Source organism: Oryx dammah, unplaced genomic scaffold (genome assembly GCF_014754425.2).
Source record: "Oryx dammah isolate SB20612 unplaced genomic scaffold, SCBI_Odam_1.1 HiC_scaffold_13, whole genome shotgun sequence".
Classification (NCBI taxonomy): Eukaryota; Metazoa; Chordata; class Mammalia; order Artiodactyla; family Bovidae; genus Oryx; species Oryx dammah.
This window is the reverse complement of record NW_024070197.1, coordinates 14,287,988-14,305,572: the sequence shown is the minus strand read 5'-3', so window position 1 is coordinate 14,305,572 and position 17,585 is coordinate 14,287,988. Positions and strand designations below refer to the sequence as shown.

Genomic DNA, 17,585 nt, shown 5'->3' with positions numbered 1-17,585 from the left:
AAAAAAGAAAAAAAAGAAAGAAAATGGCAACCCACTCCAGTGTTCTTGCCTGGAAAATCCCATTGACGGAGAAGCCTGGCGGGTTACAGTCCATAGGGTGGCAAAGAGCCATAAGAGAGAGGGGAAGGAACTCTTCCGAGGTTACTGCTATAGCCAGTGCGAGGCAGGACCCAGGAGTCCCAAGGGGATGGGTACCGGTCCCAGAATCTGTCCCAAGACACTTGAGGGCCCTCACCTTGAGTCACCCAAGTGGGGAGGGGGCAGGATGGCCACAACGTCCAGGGCTCTGCCGCAGGGTTGGTGGGGGTGGTGGTAGTGCTTAGACATGCAGCCTTGACACCAACTCTCTTGATAGAGACCTGCTTTTGCCAGAGTGAAATTGGTAGGTGCAGATTAGAGAGGGGTATTGAGAGTTCCCTGTGACCTTGGAGGTCAGAGATTTTAAAGGATTTTGGGGGCAGGGCGTTAGAGTTCCTGGACGGGATTCTGATTGTAACTGGCGAGTCATGACGGACACCATCCGGAAGTGCACAATCAAGATGTAGGGGCCTATTGCAATCAAGAAGGAGGTACTGGCTCCTAAAATGAGACGGAGAGTCCTAGCCTTGATTGAGGAAGGAATTTATAGATGGGGAATGTCTCTTCGATGAGATGGGATTCCAGTCAGGATCACGAGATGGCACAGATGGGGTATAGGTTGCCAGTAGAAGTAAGGAGCAGTCTAATGGAGGGAAGTCCAAGTCCTGATCATAAGGGGTCTTGGCACTACCCAGAGCCAGGACGGTGGTGATTATGGTCCTTTGCCACCGGCAGGTGAAAGCAGTGGTAACGTGGGCTTCTAGGTTGTGATTAGGAGGGGGTTGTAGTCCATGACATGAGTAGTTTCAGCAGGTCGTGATGTGGGGCAACAAGGACACTGTAGCTCGAGTCGACCCTGCAAAAGGGTACGACCATCTCCAACCCAGATGCGGCGCCACTTTAGCTCTGCGCAGGCGCAGCACAGGCCTGCCAAACACTACGGTTGGGGGCGGGCCCAGGGGAGGGGCCTGGAAGCTCACTCTGCGCTTGCGCCTAAGGGGCGTGGCGGTCGCACCTGCGCGAGTTGGGCGAAGGAGGAGGGGCGAGGTGACGCAGGCGTAATAATAGAGAAGGTGCCAGAAAGATCCAAAACAAGTGGCTGCGGCCGTCGCCTGGGAGTCGTGGGACGCCGGAATTCGGTAAGGCTATAGAGAGGGCCTACAAGCGACCAGTGGCGGGTAGACGGGACCACCTGGGTGCTGGGGAGAGGGAGGTACCGCCCTTCCAGGGCAAGGGGGTCGGATTCGGATAGCGCCACCGGTGTGGGGCGAAGGGCGGTTTTGGTCGGTCTCATTGTAGGGGACAGAGGTTCACTTTCGGGCGGTACCACTTACGTTGACCTGTATGGCCGATCTGACAGTACCTCTGGACGGAGCCAAGGAACATGTCCAAACAGTATTGCTCACAAAGGGCGATTGGCGGGGTGCCCCGCGTTGGGCCCCCAGGCTTGTTCGGACCGAGTCACTTGCTCGGTTGGGAGGCTTGTTCGGAACATACCACCTAGGGAGGGGCCCTCGGGTCTGGCCAGTCCTAGTGGTAGGAGGATGAGCGGGGTCTGGCGTCTGGACCTGTTACTAGGGGACCTCGGGCGATACCATTCTCTTGTGGCAGAGGGGGGAGGCTCCAAGGGCTTGGACTGAGGGTGGCCCTGCCCGGCAGGACGCGGCTGGGGACACGCACTGGCGGGGGTTGAGGTCTGGGTCCCCACGTCGCTGACCGCTGCCTCCTGCTCGCTGTGTGGGTTCTAGGCCCTGGTTCTGAGCTTGTTGTGCCCCGCTCCCCCGGGTATGGCGCTGACCGGGTCGACCCCGGCCCCGAGCTGGGAGGAGGATGAGTGTCTGGACTACTACGGGATGCTATCGCTTCACCGTATGTTCGAGGTGGTGGGCGGGCAGCTGACCGAGTGCGAGCTGGAGCTGCTAGCCTTCCTGCTGGACGAGGTCCCGGGTGCCCCCGGCGGCCTGGCCCGCGCCCGCAGTGGCCTGGAGCTGCTGCTGGAGCTGGAGCGCCGCGGTCAGTGCGACGAGAGCAACCTGAGGCTGCTGGGGCAACTCCTGCGCCTACTGTCCCGCCACGACTTGCTGCCGCACCTGGCGCGCAAGCGGCGTCGCCCAGGTATGGTGGAATGGGAGGGCGACCGACTTCCGCTGGGGAGAGGGCCTTGCTTTCGCTGGGCCTCCTCGGTGCCTGATATGAAGAGAGCCATATCAGACAGTATGTGTCTCATCGCACTCTTTCCTCCTCCCAGGGTATCAATGAGAAACACAAGAGGGAGGAGGCATGGCTTTGGGAGGGGTGAGCTTGTGAAATTTGGCCACGTCAGTAGTGATGTTTGTGGCCACTGTTTACGGAGGGCTTACTTCATGCCGGGCATAGCAGTAAGTACCTTCTTCATGTGCACTATCACCTTATGACAACCCCCCCCCCGACCAGTAATCCTAAGTGGAAGTCCTGTCACTGTCCCCACTGTACAGGGAAGGCACAGTAGGTTCAGAGAAGTTACGCAGCTTGCCCACATACAACAGTAGAATCCTGTGTGTCCCTGGGAAATAGGGAACAGGAGGTACAGCTTGATGAGACTGACAAAGTGTTTGTTCCCTGAGGTTTTCATTTAGTGGGGGTATCAGACTATAGAGGGCTTCCCTAGTGGTTCAGTGGTAAAGAATCCACCTGCCAATGCAGGAGACACTGGTTCAATCCCTGGGTCAGGAATATCCCCTGAAGAAGGAAATGGCAACCCACTCTAGTATTCTTGCCTGGGGAATCCCATGGAGAGAGAAGCCTGGAGGGCCACAATCCATGGGGTCGCACAAGAGTTGGAGGTGAGCAGCGATTAAATGATATCAGACTATGAGACAGATGAATGACTTATTACTATTATAGTATATGAAGATGATTTTATTTGAATGATTTACTTTTAGATGTGGCTATGGAAAGACTGAAACAGAATAGTGGAGCAGAGAGATTAGGAAGTGTGGAATGTTTCAGAGTGAAAGGCTGCCCCCTTAAGTTTTTATAACCAGTTAAGTCCTTTCTGAGAAGGTGACATTTGAACTGAGGCTGCTGTACTGCCCGAGTGTCTAGATCTCAAGAGGAAAACATTCTAGGAATAGGGAAAGACAGACTGTCTAGTCCTGAGGTAGGACTGACTTTGGCACTGTCCGAGGCCAATGTGGCAGGAGCAGAGATGGAAGTAAGGGCAGAGAGTAGTTGAGAAGCCGTGTCACACAGGAGCTTGCAGATAACACAGCTAGAATTCAAATCCTGCTAGTTTGTCTCCAGAGTTAATGCTCTTAACCCTTGTAAGGGAAGGACTCCTAGAGCAGTCCCGAGCAGGTGAGGAGCCCCTTGTGTGCTGAGGCTGTGAGCTTTTGAGCCCTTGGCTGGGTTACTGGAGGTGCTGTGGCTAGTTTGGGGAGGGCGTTTGTGAGCTTCCCTGTCCAGGGTAAGCCCATGGGGTTTGGATAACCAGGAGAAGGGTAACCTTAAGGCAGAACTGACAGCATTTTGGGAAAAATGTGTCTGGAGGTCAGGCTCTGGAAGAGAAGATTTGGGCAGCTTGCAGGGGCCTGCCTACTCCTTAGGGCCTCAGGGAGACCCAGGGGTGGTTGGGGGTGGGGAGTGCGTAGGCAGCGTTGCCTGAATCCTGACCATAACTCAGCTTACGGAATAGCTCTGACAGTTGGTGCTGCTGTAGACGTGGATTGGGCGGCCCCAGGAGGTGTTGGGTCTTCTGTCCTGGGAGGCTGGAGCAGTTACTGGGTTGGAGGTGTTTGAGGAGGAGTGGCTGTCTGGGCTTTGACCTTTGGGGAACTCAGGCACCCTGTGGGGCAGGCTTTCATCTTTGGGGGGAGGCCTGAGAATTGGAGGCTGGGCCTGGGAGAAGCTGGAGGTTTCAAATACTTTTTTCCGTCCCCTGCCCCATCCCCAGTGTCTCCAGAGCGCTATAGCTATGGCTTGTCCAACTCTTCAAGGAGGATGGAGGGCAGCTGCCGTCGCCGTCGCCAGTCAAGCAGTTCTTCGAATGCTGAGCAGGGTCAGTGGGAGACAGGTGAGTGTCCCTTCTGAAGCCTCATGAACCTACCTCATCCTGACCCATCAAGAAAGGAGCCTGAGGGGTGATTTTGTCTGTTTCTCTTTTAAATGTATATATATTTTTTATTTTTGGCTGTGCTTGGTCTTCATTGCTGCACTCGGGCCTTCTCTAGTTGTGGCAAGTGCGGACTGCTCTACTCGGGGTGTGCGGGCTTCTCACTGCGGCGGCTTCTCTTGTTGCAGAGCATGGACTCTAGGGCGCGTGGACTTCAGTAGTTGCGGCAGATGGTCTCAGTAGTTGCAGCTCGTGGGCTCTAGAGCACAGTCTCGGTTGTGGTGCATGGGCTTAGTTGCCTCAAGGCATGTGGGATCGTCCCAGATCTGGGATCAAAGCAGTGTCCCCTGCATGGTCAGGCGGATTGCTAGCCACTGGACCACCAGGGAAGTCCCAATTCTGTCTCATTTTTGCTTTGTGTTTGTGTGTGGGTTTGTGTGTTTATTGCTGCAAAAGCCTGGGTCCAGAAGTAACCTGTGCAGTTGTTTCTTGTGGTTTTATGTCATTTAAATGGCATCACATTGTAGGTGTTATCCGTCACATGGCTGTCTTTATTGGATGTGTTTCTGAGATTTATTCACATTGGGTTTCTAACTGGTCTTGTTATATTGCCATGGCAGTGAATTTATCTGTTCTCCCCTCTCCCAAGTTTTTAATCATTCAAATGTAATTTCAAATATACAGAATTGAAAGATTAGTACAGTGAACTTGTTCGTATCTTTCACCTTGATTCAGTAATTTTAATGTTTTGCCAGTTTTGTTTTGTGTGTGGGTGTGTAACTCTGGGGTTTTTTATTGAACTCTTTGAAAGTAAATTATAGGCATCAGGACACTTTACCCCTAAATTAGCAGGCAGCTCCTGAGAATCAGGAGATTGTCTGATACCTTCAAGACCATTATCATAACTGAGAAAGGGAATGAGCACTAACCCTCTGGTATCCTAATGACCCTGTTTCAGATCTTCTCAATGCTGTCTGGACTTTCAGGATCCACTCACAGATGTGTTGTTGGGCACTCCGTTGTTAGTCACCTTAATCTCCACTATAGAACCCCCCCACCCACCCCCTGCCACCAGGTGCCTTTTTCTTTATTTCCTCATGACATTGACCAGGCCACTTGTTTTTTAGTGTACTGATTGTTTCTGGATGTGTCTGATGATTTCCTGAGAGTATCTTTTAACTTATCCCTCTGTCCTCTGTATTTTGGCAATGGTGTTTAGAGAGTTGGTTAGATTCAGGTTATGTGGATGTTCCTTGGTTGATGCCATCAGCTTCACATTGGAGCATATGAGGAGGCCTGGTTTTCCTTTTGTGAGCGAGCAAGTTTGTTTACCTGGTTATCTGGTGTATTTGCCCTTAGTACAGAGGTATTTTTCCCTTCGTGGGTAGTAGATAATCTGTGGGATGACATTTTCACTCATCCTGTTCCCCAGCAGCATCCCCAGTGGGTTTAGCAGCCATTGGAAATCTTTGCCTGAACCAGTTGTTATACTGGTGTTCTCACAGTGATTTTCAGATTCTCTCCTGTGTTTGTTACCTGGTGTTTTCTCAAAATGAGTTTTACTTTTCTCTTTGCTTCTATCCATCCCTTCCTCTGTTTTTTAAGTGAGGAGTGTCACCGTGGACTCAGGTATTCTTGTGTGTTTAATGTGTTGGAATCAGTTATTCTTCCTGACGTTCAAATTGGCTAGCTCCTGTGTCTTTTTGTGTCTGTCTCGTTCTTTGAATGCTTCTTGGTTTGTGTCCTGGGTTCCCTTGTATTTTCCTTCCCCAGACCTGGAATCAGCTGTTTCCAGAAGCCTGGTTTCTCTTAGAGGCAGTGGTATTTAGAGACCAAGATTCAGGGGCTGAGTAGGCGCATTGTATCTAGGCTCTTACAGTGAACCAAACTAGAAACTATGCCTTTAAATAAAAATTCATGTTAGTATTTTCAGTTCAAAATTAACATTACAAGAACCTTTTTTTGTTTGTTTGTTTTCTTGACTGCACTGAGCTGGCTTGTGGGGACTTTAGTTCCCTGACTAGGAATTGAACCTGCATCGTTGGGAGTGAAATCAGAGTCTTAACCACTGGACTGCCAGGGAAGTCCTTACAAGGACATTTTTATCTTATGCTGAAAATTGTGGTTCTTGGTAACATTAAGATATGGACTTATTTGCTTTATTTTACAACAATAATAAAACATTTTCAAATTTAGAAAGTGCTAACCATGTCTGTTGAATGAAACATAAGATTTTTGTGTGTGATTTTTAATTGTTTTCAGAGTATATCCTACTAAGAGTTTATGGTCACAATATTTTTCCTAGTTACTTAAAACCCTTTTCTCCTGCTGTGTGTTACTTATTCTATATATGTGTAGATTCATTTGTTTCTGTTTAATTTTATGCTCTGTTTTGCCGCCTTAATTTTTTGAGTATGTCATAAAACAGTTACATGATTCCAAAGTCAAATCTAAAGTATGCAGAAAAGATCTTCTTAGAAGTATCATTTCTTTTGTTGTCTCTTTCCCTCCCAGACTTCCCTAGTGGTTTAGAGGGTAAAGCATCTGCCTGCAATGCAGGAGACCGGGGTTCGATCCCTGGGTCAGGAAGATCCCCTGGAGAAGGAAATGGCAACCCATTCCAGTATTCTTGCCTGGAAAATCCCATGGACAGAGAAGCCTGATAGGCTACAGTCCATGGGGCCGCAAAGAGTCCGGCGGGACTGAGCCACTTCACTTCACTTCACTTCCCTTCCCTCCCAGTAGATAATCAGTTTCATTTTTCTTATAGCCTTATGGTGTTTCATCTTGCAGAAATAGCAAAAAATGTATACATTCTTGTTTCCTCTCCTTTTTTATATAGAATGTAGCAAACTGTAGCTACTTGCTCTCTTTCACTCAGCAATCTATTTGGAAACTCCTGTGTGTACTTTTTATCAGATATTTACCTTGTTTTCAGGTTTACATGGTTAGAAACCATAAGCAAAGCTCCAGGCTCCCACAGCGGTTGTCCTGCCTGTTTGCTGGTGTGAGTAGTCAGGGTTTCTCTAGGGTCACAGCTGAGGGCGGAACTGCGAGGTGGGGTGTGCTCACCTGTCCTACACGATGCTCACTTGTCCATACTCTCCATCTTCTGGCCCAGGAAGCAGAGGGGCTCACCTAGGGTCTCCTGACCCAGAGTCCAGACTTGAGCGCTTCCTTGGGCTCCCATCTTGGTGTTCCACCTGTCATCTGGTCCTTAGCCTACCTCATCTTTCTCTCCTCAGGTTCTCCCCCAACTAAGCGGCAGCGGCGGAGTCGGGGCCGTCCCAGTGGTGGTGCCAGACGGCGGCGGAGGGCAGCTACCACCACCCCCCAGCAGCAGCAGGAGCCAGCCCGGCCCACCTCAGAGGGCAAAGTGACCTGTGGTAGGTGTCTGTGTGTGCCTCGGGGAGCACATGTACAGTGTAGAGCTGGAGGCGGGTGAAGCAGCCCCCCGTCTGACACCCAAGGGGCAGGCAGCGGCTTGGGCACCTGTTCAGCACAGCAGAAGCCATCTTTCTGTAGCCATCTTGGTGGTCTACCTTCCACCCATAGTCCAAAGATTATGTTGTGTGCAGCCTTCTCCAGGAGGCCTTTCCTAACAATCCCTTACCTTCATTTTCATTTTTTATTGGAAGAGCCAGGCAGAGCCTGAGAGGTTGGGCCTGGCAGGCCTCAGGGCAGATGGGAGTTAGATTTTTTACTAGAGGTCAAGTCTTTCCAAGGGATTTTTTCTTAGCATGGCAGTGAGGTGAACTCTGGTTCCATCTAGAAAATCAGTCAGTGAATGAGTTAGAATTTGCAGTGTTTAGAACAGTGCTGCACAGGTAGCCCATGCTTTCTCAGGTGCATGGGAAATAAAGGCAACAGAGTGGAAGCAGGGACCTGAGTGGAGTGGCTTCAGGTCTAACATGGATTGGGCTGAGGTCTGGCCCGGGGGAATGGTGTTGGAGAGGCGAGAAGGAGGTGAACCTACGGAAATAAACCATAGGGCTGACTGGACCTGCAGACTTGTTGGGTTGGGTGGGGTAGGGGACTCTGCTGTGCAGACTCATGAAGACCTTCCCATGAGAAGTTCTCACTGGTCGCAAGGAGAGGACTCACTGTCTCACACTCCAACACCCTGCTCTGGTACCCCTTCCTCTGAGTGGGACAAGGCTCAGTCACAGAGAGTATCAGCTAGTGAGAGGCTCAGGCTGGACTGGGTTGGGGTGGGATCACAGGTGGGAAGATTGAGGGGGAGTGGTGACAGCTCTGCATTCCTCAGGAGACCTCAGCCTCCGGTGGGGGCGGGGGGCCTTCCTCCTCACCTGCAGAGCCTCCACCCCTCAGGAGCGCATGCTCTGCCTCCTCCCGGTGCCCATTTCGGCCTCCCGGTGCCCATTTCGGCCCCCCAGGCCCTGGGCACCAAAGCCACCCCATGGCCGAGGCTGCAGATACCTGTCCTGGGTGCTGTCAGGAGGAGCAGACCAGCAGAACCAGCCGTGACCCCAGACGGCCCCCACGTGAGGGGCTGGCTGCTTGGTTGTGACTCTTCCCTAGTCAGGTGGTAATTAGGGCCACCCCCTGGCTGGGGGGCCCGAGAGCCTCTGCCTCCCTGGGGAGCAGGCCAATCTGAGGCCAGGGAGGGGTCCTGCTGGTGGAGGCTTCAGCGTCTTGACTGAGGGTGGGGAGGTGGTTAACCTGGGTGTGACCGGTTCCTTATGTGGGGGATGAGTGAGCAGGTCTGACTGCTGACTCACCAGGCAGGGTGGGGCCGGCATGAGGCTCTCCCCTGTAGGGCCCGGGTTTTCTCCCCTGAAAATGGAGATGGCTTAGTCTCGGGGTTGGAAGGAGGCCCCTCCAGACCTGAGGAAGGGGGGCCCCGTCCTCACCTGTGCCACCCGTGGGGTTGGACCCCCCAGTCAACTGTGCTCCGTTGAGGGATTGAACCAAAGTGAACTCCTGAGGGCCCCAGAGTGTGATGAATGGGCCCTGGGGGATCCTGGATTCAGCCACGGGGACTCTGCGTTTCCTCACCCTCGTCCACTGTGCTCTGTGCTGTGTGTGCTGCTTCCGGACCTTGAGTCCTCAAGACAGCCCCCGAGGTAGATATCGTCCGCCATCGTGTGGAGCAGGCAGGCTGGGCGAAAGCCCGAGTTTGCTCATTTGGTGGTCACATGCGTTTGTAGAGCGCTGACCATGTGCTCACATCCCACAGACGGGAGGCCCTGCCCTCACACAGGGCTAGTATTCTGGTGGGAGGAGAAAGCTAAGAGAAGGAAGAGAGAGACTGACGATGTCAGCTGCGGAGAGAAACCAGAGGGACAGGGCATATAGAATGATGGGAAATGCAGTTCTAGATGGATTTTCAGGGTAGAGTGGTCTGGGAATGCCTCTCAGAAGACAGGGAGAGAGGCAGGCGGGTGTGGATGGCTGAGGAAGGGTGTTTCAGGCTGAGGGAATAGCAGGAGCGGAGACCCGAGCGGGGACATGTCAGTGGTGGAGCGGAAGCTGGCGAGCCTGGAGCAGGGGGTGTGCAGGGGCAGTCAGAAGGCCGGGGCAGGAGAGTGACCAGGGGCCTGTCCTGCAGAGCCCTTGAGCCTCAGGCCAGGCCTTTGTGTCTTTTAAATGACGGGAAGCAATTGGAGGGCTTGAATGACAGGCTGAGCTTTGCTTCCGTTTCCCTCCGCCCCCAACCTGTTTGCTCCTGCCCCTATCTGTTTCTGGATAAGAAACAGAAGCAGACAGACTTGCATTAAGAACCTCGACCCTGGCCCCCCCCAGCACCCAACCTCTGCCACTGTCGGGGCATGGTTTCATTAGCCACGTTGTCGTGGAGTCAGTTCCAGGTGTCCTGTTGTTTCATGGGTAGATTTTTCACTGTGTAGCTCAAGAAGATAAAAATTGAGTTCCCTGGTGGTCCAGTGGTTAGGACTCAGGCTTGGCGCTTTCACTGCAGTGGCCCAGGTTCAATCCCTGGTCAGGAAACTAAGATCCTGCAACCTGCACAGCTCAGCATCTACCCCCTGCCTTCCCCCCGCTAAAAAAAAACTCACAAAGAAAAACCCAGTAACTTCTTACTCTCAAATGTCTTCTCGGTGCCTAAATGTCTAATTATTCTAAATATTGGTGCTCTTGAGTCTCTCTTCATCTATCGGATCCACCCTCCCTGCACCCCCGCCCCCAGCCCCGACTTGTTTCTCCCCACCCACCCTGCATTGTATTTGTTGAAGGTAGTTGTGTGGTTGTGTTTCCCAGAGACAAGATTTTGCCAATTACATTCTGCGATAGGATTGACTGACCATGTTCCTTGGTTGTCTGTTTTTCCTAAAAATTGATGGTTGGGTCTGGAGAGGCCTGATCAGATTCTGGTTTGATGTCTTTTTAAAAAAAATTTTGGCTGTGCTCTGTGGCTTGCAGGATCTTAGTTACCTGACCAGGGATCAAACGCCCCGCCCTCAGCAGTGAATGCGTGGAGTCCTAACCACTGGACCTCCACGGAAGTCTCTTTTTTTTCCAAGCTCACTTCCTAAGTCCTGGTGTGCTCTTCTTTCCAGAAGCAGGCGGAGGTTGTTACTGCCTCGGTGGCTGTGTGTCCCCGCTGTCCCTCCCTGTCCATTAGTTCAGGAAAGTTGAAGGACTTCTGCCTGTGCCTTGGGGAAGAACCTGGAGCCGAGGCAGGCCGGGCTCTTGTCCAGAGGAGGTGCTGGCATTGGGGGCACAGTCTGTCCCTTAGTGCTGGCTGGCGGCTGCTCTCTGCTGGGTACCCATCCTGTTGGTCCCCAGACTTTCCTGTTACTAACTCCTGGAAGGGAGACCTGAGTGAGTGTCATCCCTGGCCTCCAGCCATATGCAACACATGGTCCGGCACGCATGGTGGCGTACCTGCACTCCTGGGGCCTGTGTCCCTCAAACCTTCCCTGATTCCCCACTGGAAAGCCCCTCCCATTCCCCTCTGGGGCCCATTTTGCCCCCATAGAGAGACTGATGAGGTGTGGGGTAGGGAAGCCAAGGGGGCGCTGGTGCCCACTTGAGTGCAGGAGGCAGAAGCAGCTCTCCTCTCTAAGAAAACCCGGCCCTGCCCTCCACCCTGGCAGCAGGCAGCATTTCCTTCCTGTGGAGAGGGACTGCAGGCAAAAGCTTGGTGTTCCTGCCCCGAGGACAGTATTCAGCTACCTCTGGCCTTCCCCCAGTGCTCCCTGGCTCTGTTCCTGACCCCCTTGCTGCTTGCTATCCTGAGGCCACTTCCTTCCTGCTGCTTGCAGGGGACTCATTACCTGCCAGGCACTGACCTCAGTCTGCCCTTTACCTGCATCCAGCCTTGTCATCCTCACAGTGGCCCCATAAGAACAGGTGCTGGGGTGAGGTGGTTTTATGGAGGAGGCCACTGAGGTGCAGAGACGTGAGGTCAGCTTGAAAGACCCCAGACTTCCCGCCTCCCCAGCCTGCCAGGGCACAATCAGCCCAGGCCCTCCAGGTGTCCCCTTGTACCCTTTTCCAGTGTGATCTGCTCATGCTACCCCCCAGCCTGTGGATGCCCCAAGTTCATGCTCTGGCTCTGGGCTTTCACAAACACTGATCTCTCTTCTAGGAAAGCCGCTGTTCTCTTTTCACTGCTTGCTTGCCTCGACCTCCTTGTCCTCCTTCATGTTGCACTTCCAATATCATTTCCTGGAGAGGTTGTCTCTGATCATTTTGATCTAAATTACAACTCGCACTCTATAATTTTCTCTCCTGACCCTTGGAATGTCTTTTAATTATAGACTTCTGTGTATGGTTGTGTGAGAGGCAGCACACAGTTTAGGGATAGTTGAGAGCTTGGGCTCTAGAGGCAAGCATCTAGGTTGGAATTCCAACTCTGCCATTTCCTGCCTGTGTGGCCCAGGGCAGGTGACTCACCCTCTCTGCCTTAGTTTCCTCATCTACAAAAAGGGGATAGCAGCACAGCCTCATAAGGTTGCAGGCATCATCAAAAGGGTCAACAGGTGTGAAGGAGTATTTGGTGCAGTAAGTACTGAGTGTCACGTGTGTGCTGTGGGCTTCCCAGGTGGCGCAGTGGTAAAGAATCCACCAGGCAGTGCAGGAGATGCAAGAGATGCGGGTTCAGTCCCTGGGTTGGGAAGATCCCTTGGAGTAGAAATGGCAATCTGCTGCAGTATTCTTGTCTGGAAAATTTCATGGACCGAGGAGGCTGGTGGGCTACAGTCTATGGGGTCGTGAAGAGTCAGACATGACTGACCACAGGAGAGCACACAGGGTGTGACCCGCACAGAGTGCTCCTTGGTTGCGGCTCACAGGTCTTCCAGTCCCACTTGTGTCTCCCCAGCGCTCCTGGCACTTAGTAAATACCTTTCAAACAGAAGAATGAAAGGGATGTGCGGGTCCTCCCGGTCCAGTCCTCCTTCCACCCTGACCGTGCCCGGTGGGCTCTGTGTGAATAGACAGGCTCTCCCACAGGTCTACCAGCCGGCTGTGCTTAGGAGAAATGCCAGCTAGGGGGCGGCTGCAGGCCCCAGGCTGCAGGTGAGCCAGGCCTTGGTGAGTGATGGGCATTCTGGGCAGAGGAGATGGCCAGCTCATTCTGTGAGTAAGGCTTGTGCTGGGAGCACTGCCCTTGTGACTGGAGGGCAGTGTATGGAGGATGGAGCTGGGATTGCAGGAGGAGACGAGGGAGGACACTGGCTCGGGCCCAGGTGAGCAGGCGCAGGGCCTAGGCAGGGGCCATGGGGGTAGAGGGGAGTGTCGAAATCACAGTTCCTGTTTTTGGGGTGCCTTCTGTGCCTAGGCTCTGGGTCGAATGCTTCATGCGTTGCCTAATTTGATCCTCATGACCCCGTCGTGCAGCAGGGACCTCTTGTTTGTTTATGTTTTTCAGATGGGGAAACTGAGGCTCAGAGAGGTGAGGTCACATGCCCAAGGCCCCACAGCTAGAGAGTGGCAGAGCCGGGACTCGCCTCAAGGTCTGTCATTCTCCGCCACCTGGCTCTGTGCCTCTGCTGCTGAGCACCCCCGTGTGGCCTTGGACAGGTGCTGCTCCCCCCGGTCCCCTGCTTCCCAGCTCATGCCTGTTGAGGGCCTGGTCAGACACTCAGAGGTGTCAAGGATGTGGGCCCAGAGGTCTTGTCTGATCCTAGGATGGAGGGAGCCAGGCCTGCGTGTCGTGGGAAGTCCTGGGGTTCGAGGCTGAGCAGGTTTTCCTAGGCCTCGAGCAGAGAGGGTGAGCTTCCCCTCGAGGCAGAAAGAGGAAGCGTTTGGGGTTTGGGGTGGGAGGAGGAAGTGGGTGGCGCTGAGAAGTTGCCTGGGGAAGCAGAGACCTGCCTGCTGCTTTCTGCTCTGCGGCTAACACAGTCTCTGAAAGGTGAAAGGAGTCAGGGGCCTGACACTCCCCTCCCAGAGCTTCAGCGGCCTCGTCTGTCAAAAAGGGTGAACATGCCCCTGCATCCGAGCTGCTGGTGCCTGCCCTTCTGTAGCATCCACTGGCGGACGGTCGTCTGAATAACCCTCTCCAGGAGGGACTGTCCCCTGGTTTAGGCAAGACCCTGGGCTCAAGAGAGGTGGTGACTTGTTCCAGGTCACATAGCTAGTGCCTGAAGGCTCTTGGGGTGGGATCAGCTCCACTGACCTGAAGCTGCTGTCTGGGGCATGGGAGGGTCACTGCCCTCTGATCCTCGCACTGTCACGCGCTGCCATTCCCTGCCCGTGGGACCTTGGGCAGGTCACTTCTCTGTGCTTTCATTTGTTGTTCAGTCGCTAAGTCATGTCTGACTCTTTGCGACCCCATGAACTGCAGCAGGCCAGGCTTCCCTGTTCTTCACCATTTCCTACAGTTTGCTCAAACTCATGTCCATGAAGTAAGTGATGCCATCCAACCATCTCATCCTCTGTTGTCCCCTTTTCCTCATCTGCCTTCATTTCCTTATCTGTAAATTGGGGGGATACTAGGGCCTGCCTCACAAGGTCGTTTGAGGATTAAATGAGTTCATATGACTCTGCTGCTTGTCATTTCCAGCTTACACCTGATCCTCAGGGCAGCCTGTGTTGTGAGTGGGTATCAGTAGTCAGCAGTCAGATTCACAGGTGGGAGTTCAGTGATTCCACTGAACTGAGGGGAAGGGATATGCCTGAGGTCACATTTACAGGGATGGCCTTGGAAGTCCCACGTCCCACCCCCTGCCCAGAGCTGCCACGTCATTTGGGTGGATGTGGGCAGGGTTATGAGTGACACACACACCTCAGACTGGCTTAAGCAGAAAGGAAATTGATCAGATCTGAAAATCCGGGTGCTCCATGTACACATGATGAACTCAGGAGTCTTTTCCTGTCTGTCCCTGGCCTTGTATAGGTTTCCTTCTCCCCGCCCCTGGCAGAATGGCCCCCAGCAGGCCTGGGCTCAGAGCCCACCTTCTGGGCAGCCTTTGTGGAATGAGAGCGCCTGCTTCTGTAGAGCTAGCCCAATTTGGCCTTGAGTCTCTTGGGCCTGGTGCCTGCCTTGGTGGGTGGGGGGCTGAGGATATGGTTGGCCCCACATGAATCTCACTGTTTGGGGGCAGAAGAGAGGGACGGCTGGTTACTTAAAAGCCAATCCATTTACTCATGCATTGGTTCTTTCACAAATGTATATTGAGTACCTACCATGTTCCACGAGGCTACCTATACAAGTGAACAAGAATCAAAAATCCCTTCAGGGAGCTCACAGTGGGGGCAGATAGGTGATTAGCTTGACAGTGAATGAAAGCTCGGGGTGGGTTAGAAGATGCTAAGTGCTGGGGGAGGAAATGGAGCAGAAACGGAATGGGGTCGGGGAAGTGCAGAGGCCCGGGGGCAGTGGTAGGTTGGATGGTCGGAGTAGGATCATTGGGAAGGCGGCACTTGAACCTGAAGGAGATGAGAGAGTAAGTCCTGCAGACACTGAGGAGAGAACCGACAGTGGGGAGAGACCATCCCTAGCTGGAAGACGGGAAGGCCAGGGCCAGGCGGAACCTGCCGGGTGTTGGGGGGAGGAGCTCGGAGGTGGCGAGGCTGGAGTGGGGCACGTGAGGGGAAGCACAGGGCCAGCAGGTCAGGAGGGAGCAGGTCAGACCGCAAGAGCGAAGCCCGAGCGAGGGTGTCACCCACACTTGGGTGTGGTTACCAGGAGGAGGAAGGATGTGGGGCCGGGGCAGTGCAACTCACGCTGAGGCGCGGTGGGAAGGGGAGGGCGGGTGGCGGCCCCTCCCTGACCAGTCCCTCCTTCTCCGCAGACATCCGGCTCAGGGTGCGAGCAGAGTACTGTGAGCACGGGCCAGCCTTGGAGCAGGGCGTGGCCTCTCGGCGGCCCCAGGCACTGGCACGGCAGTTGGACGTGTTTGGGCAGGCCACCGCGGTGCTGCGCTCCCGAGACCTGGGCTCCGTGGTATGCGACATCAAGTTCTCCGAGCTCTCCTACCTGGACGCCTTCTGGGGCGACTACCTGAGCGGTGCCCTGCTGCAGGCCCTGCGGGGCGTGTTCCTGACTGAGGCGCTGCGCGAGGCGGTGGGCCGGGAGGCCGTCCGCCTGCTGGTCAGCGTGGACGAGGCCGACTACGAAGCTGGCCGGCGGCGCCTGCTGCTGATGGAGGAGGAGGGGGGACAGCGCTCGCCCAAGGCCTCCTGATCCTGGATGCAGCAGGACTGACCCCACCTCCTCGCCTCTGGGCCACCTTCTCCCTGGGAGGATGTCGACCATCTCTGCCCCTAGAGGACTGTCACTCCAGCGGCGCCGAGGACTGTGACAGACACCAGGCCCCTCGCTAGACCCTCCCACAGGATGTGGGCTCTGAGGCCTAAACCACTTCCAGCTGAGTTTCCTTCCCAGCCTCCCCCCACCCCCTACCCCACCCTTAGGTGTGTTCCTTCAGCTTCAAGAGGCCAGGGGCTCAGGCATGCAGATCTGAAAGGAAGGGAGGCATAGCCCCTCTCACCAGAGGCCCCTTGCACATTGTCTCCCAACCCTGGGCTGTGTGTGTGCACTCACATTACCCTCTCTGAAACCACCCCTGGGCACCTGCCCTGGCCTGCTCCACTTACTTCTTTGGCCTTCGGGCTTCTCTCTCAGGATCTCTGATTATACAGTCCCTCAGCCCTGAGCTTCAGCCACACCAGTGGGCACTGGAGCTGGGGTGCACCAGGGGCCTGCTCACCTTGCCCACACATCTCTACAGCCAGCTCCACCCACGAACCTGGCCTCCACTCTCTCCTGCTCCCTGAAGCTGGACACAGACTTGCACACAGATCTGTGCCCAGGGTGTCACGTGTGTGTTGCAGCCACATCAGACCAAATGTGTTGTTTCCTAGGAGGCCAGGCCAAGGATCCAGCTTCCTTCTCAGAAAAGGGGGAGGCAAAGGCTTGGGGCTATTGGCCAAGGCCTTGTACCAATGGCACCAATAAAACTGCCCTGGATGGGGCACAAGGTGGGCAGCAGGGCTGTACTCTTTCTTCATGGGCTGGAGGAAGGAGCTGGTGAGAACCAGGGCCGGCATCAGTCCCAGAGTTCCTGGCCTGGTGTTGCGCTGGAGGGTGGGCAGGATGCTGGACCATCATGTGCTGGCTGCTGCCCCAGGCTTGCCCTCCTCTTGGGTTCAGTTTCCTTATCTAGTGAAGGAGGAGATACTGCCTTGGAATCGCAAAGGCTCTCCCAGGCTTATTCACACATGCTTTGCTCCTGTATGTTCTGGGGAGTGCTGGCATTTTTAACCCTCAGTGAGGAGGGCCAGCTTCTTATCTCCCAAGGCCAACAGAGTTCCAAGGGTTTGGAAACCAAAGGGCTCAGCAGCCGGTGCTCTCTGCCTAGAAAGCATCTCCAAGTGGCTCTCCACTCCTCACACCTTCTAGGCAGTTATCTTAAAACCTGGATCTCTGTTCCTGCTCCTGAGGGCAAGTATTTCTTCCTGGTATCCTATGGCTACAGCTGAGGTGGTAGCTTCTTACTCTTCCACTCCTTGTTTAAGACTGTAGGAACTCAAGTTTCTTACACAATATCCAGGGTTTTCCTTCCTAGGGGAGAAGGGGGTCCAGGGCTGGGGATGGGGTGGGCAGGGGTTCCCAACTGCTGGCTTTTCCTGGGGGAAAGGATGCGCTACCCATACCTGAGTCCCTTGGACTGCAGGGAAATCAAATCCCAAAGGAAATCAGTCCTGAATATTCATTGGAAGGACTGATGCTGAAGCTGAAGCTCCAATACTTTGGCCACCTGATGCGAAGAACTGACTCATTAGAAAAGACCCTGATACTGGGAAAGGTTGAAGGCAGGAGGAGAAGGGGATGGCAGAGGATGAGATGGTTGGACAGCATCACCAACTGGATGGACATGAGTTTGAGCAAGCTCTGGGAGTTGGTGAAGGACAGGGAAGCCTGGCATGCTGCAGTCCATGGGTAGGAAAGAGTTGGACACAACTGAAGAGACTGAAATGAAATGAA

At 54.1% G+C, this 17,585-nt stretch overlaps 1 protein-coding gene across 1 annotated transcript; it reads left to right on the top strand.

Annotated features, from left to right (window-relative positions):
• Positions 1–1,084: 1,084 nt before the first annotated feature.
• DEDD2 (death effector domain containing 2) lies at positions 1,085–16,586 on the top strand. Its single transcript, XM_040252794.1, has 5 exons — positions 1,085–1,217; positions 1,827–2,193; positions 4,010–4,129; positions 7,414–7,554; positions 15,391–16,586. The coding sequence occupies exons 2-5, from the start codon at positions 1,866–1,868 to the stop codon at positions 15,780–15,782; spliced, it is 981 nt and encodes a 326-aa protein (XP_040108728.1). The 5' UTR covers positions 1,085–1,217; positions 1,827–1,865; the 3' UTR covers positions 15,783–16,586.
• Positions 16,587–17,585: the final 999 nt, after the last annotated feature.